Here is a 16,005-nt window from a genome sequence, read left to right as displayed (position 1 = left end):
TTTCTAGTCCCGATGGTCCCGGGTTATAGAGAAGAGCAGTGACTAGCCCAGGATCACTATAGAGACAGCAAGTGGAGGAGCTGGGGTCATGGCAACTAGGCCTCAGGACACACATTGCCCACCTCCTACCACCCAGGATGACCTTCATGAGGCCTTCTGCAGAACCAGTGAGAAGACCCCCATCCCTTCCCCACATGGGACCCTTGCTCACCTCCAGATGCATCATCAGCCAGCAAGTCCTCGTCATCAGAAAGGTATGAGTAGCTCCAGCCAGCCCGGCCCACTGTGACGGTCTCTGTGTCCTCAGGCAGAGACAGGCCATCGTAGGCTCTCAGCCCATGGATCACCTGTGGGAAACAAGACCAGTTGAGTATCATTCTCCAGCTCCCACCAAGCCCCAGGGCCCTCCTCTCACTTCAGGGGGGACCCAGAGCTCTACCCCAGGTTCCCCATAGGTTAAGTATGGTTAGTTGTGGCTGAGACAGCCAGGCTGTGACTGACCACTGTTTTTGACCCCACTTCTCCAAATCTCATTAAGCCCTGGAGGCTTCAGAGCCCAACCATGCAAATTCCTAAGGAGCCTCAAATAAGGAGACAATGAAATGAAAATCACTTTACTAAACGATGTTCTAGGGTATCCAGGACATGAGGAGTGAGTGGACAGGGAACACTCAAGGTAAGAGGTAACCTGGACCAGCAAAGATGAGCAGGTGGAAGGTGGCCAGTGTCAGCATGGAAGGGACATTGGCAGGAACTGAGGGGAGCTGATCCAGGCCACTGTCTCCAACAGCTCCTCCTCCAGGTCATGCTGGCCTCCTCCTGCCTGTCCTGGCCTCCAATCCTCAGCCCAAGGGAGTGCATTCCTCCCTTTTGGGGAATGAGCCCTGGCCACAGCAGCCACACTGACAGGCGCATCTGCCTTGCAGCAGATGGAGCCCTGCAGCTGGGCTGAATGGGGACAGGACAAGAACAGTGTCAACTCCACGTGATCTCAGGCTAACACTGAGGCCAGCACAAGCTTGGCTCAGGATTCCTGTCCTCCGGGAGGCCTGTGGGAGCCTTGCACATAGACCAGAGTAGAAGGCCCCAGCAGCCACAGCCTAGGTTTCCCTCCACTGTGGGTATGGGCAAGGGATGGATGCCTCTTTCCCCTTAGGTGATATCAAGATGTTTCAAAAGGATGTCTCCAAGTAGCTCAAAGGGAGGCTGAGCCCACAGGCCCAGGCATGCAGATTCACTGGCCCTAGAACATAGTCCAGATGTCCTGGCACAAGACCCTCAGGCTTTGCCCTGCCTTGGTCTCACCTGGACCTATGGTGGCAACTCACATGTGAAAACCAAATCCACCAGCTGGACAAGGCAGTGAGGCACAAGCAGGAAGAAAAAGTGAAGAGTCAGTCAGCCCTCCCCCCCCAGCTCCCGTCCATTACAGTCCACATTCCCCACACCTGCCACTGCCTTCCTTCCTCAACCATCTCCACTCATCCTCCTCATCTGCCCTTAGACATCAGTCCCTCTAACTGCCCAATAAGCAAAAAGGCCCAGGTGATAGGTGTGCATGGCTGCCTAGATGAGCCTCAGACTCTGTGCGGAATGAGAAGAGTCAGACATGAAAAACCACACACTACATAAGTCCACTTCCAGGAGGCTGGGGTGAGGGAAAGATCAATAGTTGCCTGGTCCCAGGAAGAGGTGCAAGGCAAGCTTTGGGGTGATGGTCCTCAGTCTAGCCATTTTGTTCGCATTACCACCAGCACACCTGAAGTGGATGTTACTGTGTGTCATCTGTGCCTCCCTAAGGAGAACAGAAAAGCAAGTCTCCTGAGGGGGTTTGTCCTGACTCCCTATCCTTCATGCCCCCTCCCCCCTAGGCTGGGGCCCTGAGGGCTCACACTGTGACTGTCTGTGCCTCTACCGGATGGACACCCCTTGAGGGCAGTGATCCTCTCAAATCTCTACCTTCTCAGCCCACACTTAAGCAATACTTGAATGAATGACAAGTGTCATCGCCTATTAATCCAGCTGCTTCCAAAAGATGTCTGGCTTTGGAGGTGCCCCACCCCCACGTGGTCCATACGCACCCCTTCTCTAGGCTGTGCGCTCCTAGGGTAGAGGCTGGGCACCATTTAGTCACTTTGTGTTTCCAGGGCTACCACACCTGGGGTAAGGCAAGCACTACCCACACCCAACCGACCATGGCCTACTGCACAGCACAAGGACAGCATTGCCTCCTGATTCTTCTCTCTCCATCACACAAGCATGTCCCTGTCCTGAGTGGTGACCTCAGGACTTCTGGCCCATGTCCGTGGGTTGGCCTTCAGGAGTGTGGCTTTAGAACCTGCAAGGCTGGTGAAGATACTGATTCCTGGGCCCCTTCTCAGATCTCCTGAGTCAAGTTTGAGACCCAGGTCAGATGATAACAGCTATGGATTCCCAGGGGAGTCTGACAGCCACAGAATAAGAACAAGACCAAGGGTTCTGCCTCCTTCCCTAGCTAGGAGTGGAGGACAATGTTTCCACTGGCTGGAGAGTAGGTCATGAGCAGGCCCTGACTCACTCAAGGAGAGTATGATGCTAGGGCTGGTGCAGGGGCACTGACTTTGAGCAGAGGAGATTTGAGAGGGACATGCTTGAGTCCTCCCCAGGTAAAAGGAATCACTTTGTGTCACTGCCACACATACCCACACCCCATCTCATGCAAGCAAGGCTGTGGAGGCCAAGCCCAGGACACAGAGACTCCTGGCCCCCAAGATTTTGCTGTCTGGAAAGGAAACGCCTGGTGGTGAACAAGGTCCAGAGCTTTTCCCAGAGAGGGAGGAGAGAGTTCCTTGAGTCTGGACAGGAAATAGCAGACTGAGACTCACCAGGGAAAACATACCAGGCACAAACATCTACAGTGAGAGGAGGAGAATGCGGTGCACATCGGGGCCTGGACCCCTGGGGATCTCCTGCTATGGACCCTTCCAGCTGCCAGGCTGCCCTTGCTTGCAGCCCCCTCCCAGGGTCCTGGGATGCAGGCTCAGCAAGAGGCAAGTCAGCCAGAGTGGAGACTTTGCTTATAAAAAAGCTGTTCATCAAAAGGTCCCAGCAGCTGCATTTCACATCTGCAGGAGGAGACAGAGCCAGACGGGAAGAGGCTCCCGGAAGGCGCAGATATTTGACCATAGAAGGGAACTGGAGCACGAGCTGGGAAGATTCAGGATCTACTCAGGAATCATGGGAGTGAGTGCTCACTGAGCACTTACTGTGCACCAGGCACTCCTAAATTAGGTCATAGATGTTAAACCATAGAAAGGGGAAATGGAGCAGAGCAAGTCAGGTCACTGGCTTAGAGCTACACCTGGTGGAGCTGGGATGCAAACCCTGGTAGTCTGGTTCCTGTGCCTTCACGACTGTGCTGCACAGCTTTTGCCACCACAGAGGACACTGGGACTCAGTCCCCCAAAGCCCCTCAGAGCTGGCCTAGCAGCTGTGAATGGACCCCTTTCACAGAGGAGGGAACTGAAGGAGGTCACATGCCCAGGCTACGGTGGGGCTGTCCCTCACCTCCACGCACATAGGAAAGGAGGCAGAATTGGGCTGTATATCCAGGTTGGCCATGAGGCTGAAGGAGAGGGCACCACCAGGAAGCCCAGGACTTGCTGGACCTTCCTGTCTCCAACCTGACCAGCTCCCAAGATAGCCCCAGGGGATGCCCAAGCTGGCAGCAGTCTGGGCCCATGCAGCATGTGCCTCAAATCCAAAGAAAGGCCATTGTCGACAATGGTGGCTCCCAAGGTCAAAGCAGAAATAGAACCCAGGCTTCCTGCCCTCCAGCCTATCTCTGGCGGTAAGCGAATCCGGCTTCCTCCCAGCGGAACCCAGCACTCAAGCAGGCATTGGAGCGGATGGTGGCCCCCCAGAGAAGAGGGGGTTGAAGAGGGGGTCAGAGAGGAAGGAGCCAAGCACAGTGAAGGGGATTTTCCACCCATGCAGGTTCCTGGGGGGAAGGGGTAGCTGACTCATGCAGCACAAGGTCAGACTCTGTTCCAACATGCTGGGAACAATTGCTTGGGGCAGGGAGGTGGGTAGGTGGCCCCAATGACAGGCATCCCCTGAATCCAGATAGGAGGCCACACAGGCAGGATACCAGACAGGGAGGCACCCACTTGGGGGCTGGGAGTGTCCAGGTCCTCCCGGTGAGGACAAGGGTACACAGGAATGTAGCTCCAGATCCAAGTCTTCCAGAGGCCCAAGAGGACAAGGGACAGAGGCTAGACCCTCCTCTCTGGCCTGGGTGAGGAGGCAGAGGGGCCAAGGCTGAGTAAGATAGCTCAGGGTGGTGGAGAGACAGGCTGAGCCACTAGAAGCACAGAGCTGGGAAAGTAGAAAAGGTATGGAGGGCAGGAGGCACAGGTAGACACAGGATATAGGATTTGAGACTTCCAAAGGTGTTTTTAAGTGTGGGCCTTTTAAAGGTTATATGCAAGGGCTAGGCATGGTGGTTCACACCTGTAATCCCAGCTATGCAAGAGATAGGGGTAAAAAGCCAGCCCAGGGCAAAACCATAAGAATTTATCTGAAAAATATCTAAAGGCAAAGGGGCTGGAGGTGTGGTTCAAATAGTAGAGTGCATGCCTAGCAAGCATGAGGTTCTAAGTTCAAGCCCTAGTGCCACCAAAACAAATAAAAAAGACAAGAAAAAAAAAAAAAAGAAAAAGGTTACGTGTGTGGATAAGAGTTTCTAGGATGGCTAAAATCAAAGCTGGTGGTAGACAGGACCATGGTGTGGAGATGACAAGAACCAAATTCTACCAAGGGCTTTCTCCAAGCCATGCCTTGTCCCACGGATCATGTCACCCATCTCAATTCATCCTCCCACAACACAGGCCAAGCCCCACGCTGAGGGACACTGTCCCCCACCTGTAAGAAGGGAGAACCAAAGAGCTCTGAAAACCAACAGGGCTTTTTTGGTTTTTGTTTTGAGATGTTTACAGCAAGTTCATTTGGCACCAAGACCCGGCCTGAACCACCACAACCCAATTCATAGATCATTTACAGCCTGGCCCACAGGGTGAAGAACCAGTGCTTTCTGCAGCAGCAGACATGGGCTTCATCACAGAGCATTCCCCAGTTGCCCCTGAGGATGTCCCGTCAGCACTGGCACGTACTCTATGTCACGTTTCACAGGCTTGAAAACTGCTGGATTCCAAAACACAACCAGCCCCCCAGAGTTTCAACAAGGGGACTGTGAGCTTGTGTTCTTGCTTCCATTTTGTGGATGAGGAAACTGAGACCATAGAGGGTTGGCTGTGTAAACGGGATCAGGTAGGTGATGCCTCATACACAGTTAAGTGCTCAATGGGTGTTAAAATTAGCACTATGCATGGGGTGCCAGGTAGAGGTGAGGGAAGGGTGTGAGCTCACATCTGGGATGAGTGGAGGGTTTTGGTTCTGCCTCCCAGACTTGCAACAGAGTTTGGCCCCAAGGCTCTGGCCCTCTGCTCACTCTGAGGCTGATTCTGGGACCATCCCTCTTCCCCCATCCCCCAGGCCCTAAGCTTTTCCAGAGCCATTCTTCACATACCTTGGACAGTCAGCCCACACCCTCCTTCCTCAAGGCCCAGGCCTGGGGCTGCACCCCCCCCCAGCTCTGCAGCTGGGCAGGAAGGTCTGAGTACCACAAGTCCCTAGGGTGGCTGCAGCCGCCCAGGGCAAGACTCCAGGCATCTGGGACTAGAGTGAGCTCACCTCATCAAAATCCAGGGGACCTTGGGGGCAGGGGCAACCATGAGCGCTTTCCTGTCCACCTGCCTTCTTCCTGCAGAATCCACAGACCATGGCCTCCAAACCTCTAGGAAGGAGCAAGACCCCAGACAGGTCTCTGCCCCCTCTGCTAGGATGCCAGCTCCAGGTAGCCCCAAAACAAGTGCCTTCCCAATTGTGCTCCAGCCCAGGGTTCAGCCCAGGCCCCAGCCCCAGCCCCAGGATGGAGGTTCCCTGCCCCAGTCCCAGGCTGCCCAGTGTCCCGTCCATGGGCAGCAGACGGCAAAGGGGAAGGAATCTGTCAGAGCAGCACTTTGCTGTGCAAACCGCCAGGGGCGGGTGAGCCTGACACAAAGGCCAAAAGGCCTTTAATCCCCTGGCAGTCTGAAAGGGGCGCCGGGCCGGAAAGGTGGCTGAGGCCTTCTGTGGCATGCCTGTGTGCCCATGCCACTCGGGAAGACTGCCAGCTTCTCACACTTGGGTCTCCAAGGCGGTAGGACCTTTGCCAGCCAGTCAGCCAGGAAGAAGGTCGATCCCCAAAGTAAGGAGTGGGGCTTGGCACTCAAGTGCCGCTGTGTGCCAGTTGCTGAGCTAAAGTCTTTACGAGGTTTCTGATGCTCAAATCCATACCAGGTTCCTGAGTCAGATAGTGGTGGCAGTCCATCCCTTCTTACAGATAAGGAAACTAGGCTCAGAAAAGTCAAGTCACCAGCCCAAGGTCACACAGCTAAGGAGATGGGAATTAGGTTTGAAAGCGGGTTTCTGGGCTTATACTCTGCATCTGCCCTGTAAGGTTCAATTCTGGTTCATAAGGTTCAATACCAGCTCAGCAGCATGGCTGCCAGCATGCCCCTGCTTCTGACCTCTGACACTTGATCTCCAAGGCCTGGGACCTAGAAGGCTGCACTTCAGACAGGGCCCAGAAGGAGCACTCAGGAGGACCAGGGCCTTCAGTAGAGGCCAGAGGGAGCAGGAAGTTGGGGTCAGAATTTTCTAGTCCCAGCTTTCCCCTAAATGGCCCCGTGGGAATGGCCCTCCTGGCTCGCTTCCCTTTTAGCAAACTTTATTTATTTATTTATTTATTTTGGTGGTAATGGGCAATTTGAACTCCGGGCCTCATGCTTGCTAGGTAGGTGCTCTTACCGCTTGAGCCCCTCCTCTAGCTCTTTTTTGTAATTTTGTTTTATTTTGTTCCCCCCCACCACCCTGATAGGGTTTCAGGAACTACCTGCCTGGGGCTGGCTCCGAACCCCCTGATCTCTGCTTCCTGAGTAGCTAGGGTTACAGATATGAGCCACCGGTGCCCAGTGCCTTATAGCAAACTTTAGAGGGCCCTTACTGTACGCACATGGTGTCCACACTGGCCATCTCAGTCACTGTGTGACATGGACACCAAAAAGGTAGTGACTTTTATCTGTTTTGACACCCTGTTTCATCACACAACAGAAAACATACAGTAGGTACCCAGCACTTGACAGGAATGAACTTGCCCAACAACCCCGAGGCAGGAATTGGCCCATCTGACAGAAGAAGAAAGCCAAATTCAGAAAGTGAGAACTTGTCCAAGATCGCACAGCCACCAATGGCCAATATGATCTCTGGGCCTCAGTTTCAACATCAACAAAATCAATGCCACACAAGACCCCTGCTTGAGTCAGGGATCAGATGCAGTCCCCTCTTCATCCCAAATGAAGGAAGAGACAGTCACAGGTCCCTGAAATCCATTCCACACCCCTGCCTTTGCACAACCATCTCTCATGGGAATAAAAGGCCCTGTGTGGCTTCCTTCCCTGGGCTGACTTCTTTCAGAATCATGACCAGGGAATTCTGAAGCTGTTCAGCCTTGTCCTAGGTGGCCCTGAGGTGGTCTCTGCCTCAGAGGGTCCCTCAAGCATAGCTGGGGTGAGCACTCAAATTGGTCTGCTACTGACTGGGCAGAGTATCAGTGAGAACATGGATCTCAGAGCTGGCAAAGTGACTCAAGTGGTAGAGCGCCTGCCTAGCAAGCTTGAGGTCCTGAGTTCAAGCCCCACTGCTGGAAGGAAGGAAGGAAGGAAAGAAAGAAAAGAAAGAGAACATGGATCTTAAGTCTCAGAAGATTTGGGCTAATGGCAGGGACAGCAGTCCCTGTGGTCAGACACCCCGATTCCAGGCTGCCTTAGCCACTTTCTAGCTGGGTGGCTTTGGACTCTTCATCTGTTAAGAAAAGATAATCAAGTCAGAAGTGGTGGTATATGCCTGTAATCCCAGCACTTGAGAGGCTGAGGCAGGAGGATCACAAGTTCAAAGTTACATAGTGAAACCCTGTCTCAAAAAATCCAGGGTGGGGGAGATCATCATCCACTACTGCCCCATAAGGTTCAATTCTGATCACTTTGGCCTCTACTTATTGAGTACCTGCTGTATGCTGGGCCCGGGGGTGAAGCAGTAGAGGGAACTCTGTGCTCCTGGGGGCCCAAAGGCCACTGACCCACCTGATGCCAACACAGTGTGAGATGGGTTCTGAAGAGGAAGGACAGGGCAGGGAGAGCCCAGGGAGGGCCCCTTACTCAGGGAGAGAAGAGGGAGGCTCCTCAGAGGTGACAACTCAGATGGTCTTGAAGGTTTTTGCCAGAGGGAGGTGGAGAGGGGACAAGGTATGTAACAGGCAGAGAGAAAGGAGCACACTGGGGCTCAGTGACAGGGCCCGTGCCATGTGGAGGGACACAGGAAGTGGTGCGGAGGGACACATATGAGGTGGCAGGGAGGCAGGGGCAGCAGCCACGTGGCTTTTCCACTTCAAAGTGCTGGGCCTCAGCTGTCCTGCTGACCCGGTCCAGGATGCAAAGGTCAAACTGAGTCTCCCTAGCACCCCCAGATCTCTGTACTCTCCTCTGGCCCCACAGACATCCCAAGAATGGGCCACCCCTGGTGGCTGAAGGAGCATGCAGAAAGCTACCAGGTGTGGCCACATCAGTGGAGGTGACCCAACAGGAGTAGCTTCCAGGCTGGGCTGTCCAGCAGGAAGGTCCCTGGGGCTAAACATTATCTGCCAACCCCACAGGTGCCAACAGCACCTGCAGTGATCATGTGCAGCCTCCTGTCTGCATTCCTGCAGGATTCTCACCAGGTTCTCTGGCTCCTGGTGGACCTGCTGCCAAGGCTCACTGGTGTGTCTGGGAGACTTTGAGGTCACTCCAGCCTGCAGATTTCATGGAGGCCTCTAGTATGGCGGGGGGCGGGGGTGCGGACACACCACAAGTTTTGTTGAAATGAGACACCACTATCCACAATGGCCACTTCCCAAACCTAATAGGTTGGGCCATCATGCTGCTACAGATTCTTCAAAACCCTGACTATGGTCACATGGGTTCTATGTGATCTGTCTACACACTCTTTGGTCTCTCTCCCTCTCTCTCTCTCTCTCTCTCTCTCTCCCCACCCCCTCCTTCCCTGTGTTCTCCCTACCCCCAGCCTTCTGGCCATATTCGTCCTCAAACACACCAAGACCCTTGCTACCTTAGGGCCTTAGCACAAGCTGTGCCCCCCTGGGGATATTCCATGAGTCCCTCCCTCCTCTTCCTCCAGTTTCTGCTCAAATGTCACCTTCCAAAGACCCATTGAGACCCCATCCCAGGCCTGGAATCCATTATGGCTCTCTCACTCCTCTTGCTTTTATTGCCGTCACCGCCTGACATTCATTCTGTGTTTATGTGTTTACGATTATGGTCTCTCTTATGAGAACAGAAGTCCTAGAGAGGACGGGACTTTGCCCATTTGGCTATGCCCGGCACATGGTAGGTTTTCACTGGCATCTGCTAGAGTAATGAGTGGATGGGGTTTACAAACACAGACTGCGCCTTGCCCACCGCCACACAGGCTCAAGACCCAGGACTCTGAACCCAAGACCAGGCTACAAACCTGTCCTGCCTGACCCTTCCTTCCTTTGCGGTGGGGGGGCCTCAGGGGTGAGCAGGGTCAGAACTCCAGCCCCAGGGCCTTGTGCAAGACAGCCAAGCTGACTGGGACTCTACTCAGCACTGATGCTCCGGTGGCCATCGGCAACAGGAAAAAACAGGCTGACTCAGCAATCTGACAGCTGTGACGTGTGGCCCAGGAGGCCAACCCCCCCCCCACCCCCGACTCCACCCCAGGGCTCTCCTCAGCCACTTCCTGGAGGGGAGAAAGGGACCGTAGGGCTGAGTCCAGGCTGCCACCAGCCTGTGACAGCAGAGCTGAACAGGGACAAGGCCCTTCTTGTGGACGTGCCTGTCCCCTTTCCTCAGGATGAATGTCCATTCTAGGGCACAGTCGCTCTGGGACAGGAATAGGTATGGGGACAGATCCTACAAACACACCTGGGAAAGGCTGGTTAAACAAAGCTGAGCTGGTCCCCTAAGTCCCAGATATCTCCTCCACCATGCGGAGGGAAGAAAGTAGCTATATGCTGGTTCCCAAACTTGCTTTCCTCCATACAAAGCTCATAGGACTAGGGTTCCACAGAACACACTTTGGGAACGGCCACCACAGCTGTACCATCTTTCCCTCAGCTAGACTTAAGCAGAGCTTTAAGATGTGAGATATGGTAGTACCTGCCCATCATACTCAAGGAGCTTTGAAAAGAGCATCCAGTCAGGTACAGTGGCTCACATCTATAAACCCAGCCACTCCAGAGGTAAATATCAGGAGGATGGTGGTTTGAGGACAGCCAAGGCAAAAAGTTAGCAAGATCTCATCTCAAAAAGCTGAGCCCAGTGGTGCACACCTATAATCCCAGTTACTTGGGAAGTCATAGGTAGAAGGATCATGGACTGAGGCCAGCAGAGGGCAAAAACTTGAGACCTTACCAGAAAATTAACTAAAGCAAAAAGAAGTTTGGGACATGGCTTAAGTGGTAGAGTGCCTGGCTAGCAAGCTTGAGGCCCTGAGTTCAACCCAGAAAAGAAAAACAAAAGGGTGTCTGGGGATTTGTGAGGAGAGAGTAGCCACATAGGATAGAGGAAAAGTAGGCCAGGAGGCAGGCTAGTTGGTGGGAGAACATGTTCTCTCCTCAGGAAAGAGGAGCTGAGCACCTGGTCACTCCAGGTCAGATGGTCTGCACCCCAGGGAAAAGGAGCTGAGCTCAGCTACATACAGAATGCAGAGTATGGGACCAGCCTGGTGGAGGCGAGGAGGGACACGCAGGGCTGGGGTGGTGCTCTGCCAGGTGGCTGATCCCTTCCCCTCCCTGGGGAAGTGGGCCTGGTCACAGATGTACATCACAGGTGTCCAGTTTGTCTCAGCAGCCTCGAGGCTACGCTGGAGAGGGGGTGAAGAGAAGAGGGGGACATGCAGAGTTTGGATTCCATGCCCAGAACACTCCCTTCAATGGAAATGAATTCACCTTCTCCATTTTACACTCTGACTTTCTACTTAATACAACCGGTTCAGCCTCTGTCTGGCTGTGAGGACCCAGCAAGTCATTTCACCTCTCTGTGCCTGTTTGCTCACCTGTAAAATGGGCTTGCTGACTCCTAATCTGGCCATCCCTCCATACCAGGGTTCTGTGTCGTGGGTTCAGCCAACCACAGACTGAAATATCACTGAAAATGTCTGGGAAAAAAATGTGTCTGAGCTGAGATGGAGGCACACATCTGTGACCCCTGCACTTCGGAGGCGGAAGCAGGAAGATCACAAGTTCGAGGCTTGACTGAGATACATAGTAAGGCCCTGTCTCACAAAATGAAAAAGCAAACAAAAAAAAAATGGTGCCTGTATTGAGCATTTCCCTTGTTATTCCGCCAACAATACAGAGTAACAACCATTCACATTGTATTAGGTATTGTAAGTTACCTAGAGAAGGTAGGAGGCAGGATTTGTGTCATTCTGTGCAATTACTACCCTATTTTATTCAAGGGGCTCATGATCTTCAGAGTTTGGGATCCATGAAATCCATCTCCCACTGATGCTGAGGGGCAACTTTGAAAATATCTACCTTGTAGAGTTGTGAGGATTAAAAAAAAGAAGAAAATAATATAGATAGAACCAGCGCATGGTGACAGCTCTGTGTTTGCTATGGTTGTTATTGTCTCAGTCACTGGAAAAAGGGTCTCGCTGCTTAGTAAGTCTGAAAGCAATAAGCTCAAAGGTTCCTCCTGCCATTGACATTCTTGCACATAGCAATTCCGACATATTAGGATTTTAAAATTCTAGGGTGTGACTCCCACGAGCAAAAAAGAGCCTGGCTAAAAGGAAGTGAGATGAAGCCCTTGAAACCAGACTACATGGGCCTGCCAGCAAGGTCACTATCATCACCACCACCATCACCCATTTATACCTCACCTCTCACCCTGCTCTAAAAAAACCTCAGACAGTTTCCAAGGTGCAGGTCCAACAGCGAGAGAAAATTAAATGAATGGGAGAAACACTCAGGAAGGGCAGACACGCAAGCCTGCAGAGAGAACACTGGACAGACAGCAGGTGCAAATCCCAGATGTCTGGGGAAAGAACAACTCATTAAGATCTGAGCTTTCCAGCAGCCAATGGGAACAATGAAACCTGACCTGATCCCAGATTCCAAGTCCTGTGAGGTAAAAACAAACCCGTTGCTTAGAAGAAGCACAAACATTCCTGATGTGGAGAGCAGAGGCAAGGTTTGTCAGGCCTCCTTCTTTGCCTTGTTAGTGGGGCTGGCATTCCTTGAGTCCACTGACAGTGACCTCTGAGGCTGAGGGCCAGGAACAGAGACCATAGTGATCAAAGACCCAGAGAGGCTGCCTGGGAGCCCAGGGAGCACCGCCCACCTCACCCAGCACCCTTCATCTGGGCAGGATTACCCATCACTCATAAGCCCCAACACAGCAGTGCTTAAAATAGCCAGGGCGGGAGATGGTGCCCAGAAGCCCCAGGTGGGGGCCCTGGCGAGGCCTCTCACAGGAGGGCCCAGTGGGCCAAGGCACACATCCCTGGTGCACAAAGGGGCACCTTAGCCCGGGCACACAGCCTTCCTGGGACTCCCCCCTTGGGCCTGGGCTGCACGTTGCTCACGCAGCCCCAGGCTGCCACCCCACCCTCCCACAAAGCAGGCCTTCCTGCAGAGCCAAATGGAAAAGTCTTCACAGAGACACAGAGCGCCACCCATACCATATAGGGAAGCGCCCCAGATCACTTCACTCCCCACCTCTAGGCTCAGCCTCCTTTAGGATCTACTATGGCTCCCCTCAGCCACTGGCCAAGACAATGGGGGCTATTCTGGGCTGGATGGACTATTTAAAGTTCTGGCCAGGCCTTGTCCCTGGGGAACAAGAGGCCTTGCCCTCCACAAGACCTTCCTGAAATTCTTGCTGCCCAGACATCAGTGGCTGCAACCCTATAGTCTAAATCTCTCCTGGCTGACCCTGAGGCTCTGAAAGATCAGACATTAGACCTGCTCCTCCAGGAAGCCCACGCTGCTCAGTAGCAACCTGTGCCACACAGACCCTCAGAAGAGCTGGGTCCTGGCCCCCGCATAGCACGGATCTTCTCTGGGGCTCAGGGTCCTCACTTGCAGCGGGTGGAGAACAATCCCAGTGTGTGCAGAGCACTCCAGAGGCTTGTGGCTAACACGAAGTCGTGGCTCCCTGGCCACTATGTGGGAGTAAGCAGGGCTGGGAATCTTATCCATTCTGTCTCTACTCTTTTTCTAGCACCTGACACATAGTAGGTGCCAAATATTTACTGGCTGGATAAGTATGTGTAGAATGTGTCTGGAACCCCCATAGAACCACCCAGAGTGCCGAGTGCACAGGTGGCTAACACTCCAATGGTAAGACTGCCTGCTCTTGTGAGCACATGGAAAGTGTCAAAGTCTTATGCTACATACTTTATGGTGGTCTCCTCATTTAACTGGCTCAGCAATCCCAAGAGATTGGCACTTTTAGTATTATATTTTATAAACAAGAAATTGGTAGATCCATTCCAAACGGTTCAGGATCTTACTTGAACGTACTCAGTGGCCAAGCTGGGAATCAAACCCAGGACTCTAAAGCTTCTCTCATCCAGTATAAACCATACCTTGAGACAGGCATTCATGTCTGTAATTCCAGCTAACCTGGAGGCAGAGATCAGAAGGGAAGTGCCAGTTTGGGAAACAGTTACTGATAGCCCATCTCAACAAATAAACCAAGATGGGCACTGGTGGCTCACACCTGTAATCCTAGCTACTTGGGAGGCTGACAGCAGGAGAACTGCAGTTCAAAGCCAGTTGGGTAAATAGTTCACAAGACTCCTTCTCCAAAATAACCAGAGCAAAATGGACTGGAAGTATGGCTCAAGCAGTAGAGCAAAAAATGTCTGGGGCATCACTCACAAGGTAGAGAGCTTGCCTAGTAAGCACAAGGCCATGAGTTCAAACCCCCAGTACCACCAAAATACCTTGAAGAAAGTAGCAAGAAGAGCACTGGTCTGGGAGCCGGGAGCCTGTAATTAGCCACAAAATGTCTGTGTGACTTTCAGCAAGTCACTTGGCCTCTCTGAATCTGTTTTCTCCTCTAGGAAAATAGGAAATTCATTCCCATTTCTTCAGATCTTCAGTAGGATCAAAGGAACTAAAGAATGTGACCATGTCCCCCACCTCCCACTCCTCCAAGAGCCTGGGAGCAGCGCTGGAGAGTGGGAAGCTGCATTGGGAGGAGGAGGGTGCCCAGGGCAGGCCCTAGGACAAAGTACAGCAGCTGCTCACAACAGCTGGTGAGGTTCTGGGCCCGGCCCAAGCAGGGGGAGAAGGGCAGGCTGGGAAGTCATCTATGGCCCTTCTCTGTCACCCTTTGCTGCTGACAGCTGCTGGGGCCTCAGGGCCAAGGCCCCCCCCACAGCACGCAGGGGCTGGGGCTGGGGAGCTGGTTGGCTGGGGTCATCTCAGTCCATATGCTGCTTAAGTCCCAGGGGGCCTGTTCCTCCGATCCCACTGATCAGGACACAGGCCTCGCTGCCCCGCCCACCCCAGCCCTTTACCCAGTTCCTTGGGAAGCCTAGCGAGAAGGCGAGGCCTGGAGCAAAGGTCTGTAGGCTAAGCAAGCTGGCACTGGAGTGGATAGGGGACCCCGGTGGGCTCCTGGGACAGCCCTGATGGCATCCCTGCCCACCCTCCCATCCCCACTTGATGGACCTTCAGGGAGCCTTCTAGAGGCAGTGAACTGTGAACTTCGCCCCCTCTGAACCCAGCCAGCTCTAGCCCACACTCTTCTCTTCTGAACTCTCACACACCCATAATTACCATTGACCATATTTTCCAAGGCAAAACTCAAGAAAATGTTGAACAAAGGATTTTTTACTTCAGGCATTGGAGGCTGCCTGGGAGATACAGTATTGACACCGAAGGATTCATATTTCTGTCACATGTTAATACTTTTTGGGAGGAAGACTAGGATACTCACTATATCTTAATAATAAATCAGTTATCCTAGGAAATACCATGGATGGTCACATACCATTCCACACCACTTGGAAATGACTGGACATCATCCTAGCAGCTTCTTAGCTGTGTGGCCCTGGGCAAATCACTTCTCTGAGCCTCTGTTTTCTCAATTGTAAAGTAGGAATAAGCACAGCCACCTTACAAAGCTGCTGTGAAGACTCCACAGCACAACCAAAGTGCTTAGGGTCTGGACTTAGTAGGCATCTCTTCCCTTTCCTCCCTCCACCCCACCAAGAACTGCCAGAAAGAACAATTCCTGCTCTGCCCCCTCAAGGGCCCCATAAGACTCCAGAGGGACATGCCTGCACAAGGATCCACACATTCCTGGATACTGGGCTACCAGGGCTGGAATGGATCATCTAATCCAATTCCCTCACTCATTGGAAGGGGAAATGGAGGCCCAGAGTGGGGAAAGTAAGGATGTCAAGGGGGACCAGCCAGGGTTGAAGGGCCTGGGTTCCAATCTGGAATCTGACACTTCTGGCAGCTGCTGGCCTTTACACTTGAGCCTTGTTTTTGTGCCTCCCACCCCCATGGCGGTGGGTAGGGACAAGCTATGTTGTGTACATTGTGAGGACCAATGGCTCTAGAGAGGAAGAAAACCCTCCCAGTGAGGATGGGGGAGGCTAACCCACCCAGACCTCCTGGCTGCTGTAGACTGTCACCTTCCACAGTCACTCCTTCCCAGGGGACAGAGACTCCCGAAGGCCAGAGTAACAGGCTATGCAGGTGAGGACTCTGAGAACATGGCAGGAGCCAGGTCTTTGTTGGGGGTTGACCAGGGCCGGAGACCCCATTTTCAACCTCTGGGACCTGCAGTGGGTCCTCTAGTGTGTCCTTGGGCCCAA

The 16,005-nt window shown here is 53.1% G+C and overlaps 1 protein-coding gene across 1 annotated transcript in view; it reads right to left on the bottom strand.

Moving 5' to 3' along the window:
• Hspg2 (heparan sulfate proteoglycan 2) overlaps nt 1–16,005 on the bottom strand; it is a 99,187-nt gene that overhangs the window by 64,872 nt on the left and 18,310 nt on the right. Inside the window, exon 3 of the mRNA XM_074079620.1 lies at nt 212–347. Within this exon, the coding sequence (XP_073935721.1) occupies nt 212–347 (136 nt within the window). The remainder of the gene's footprint in view (nt 1–211; nt 348–16,005) is intronic.

This window comes from Castor canadensis, chromosome 7 (assembly GCF_047511655.1).
Source record: "Castor canadensis chromosome 7, mCasCan1.hap1v2, whole genome shotgun sequence".
Taxonomy (NCBI): domain Eukaryota; kingdom Metazoa; phylum Chordata; class Mammalia; order Rodentia; family Castoridae; genus Castor; species Castor canadensis.
This window is presented reverse-complemented; position numbering and strand designations above follow the sequence as displayed.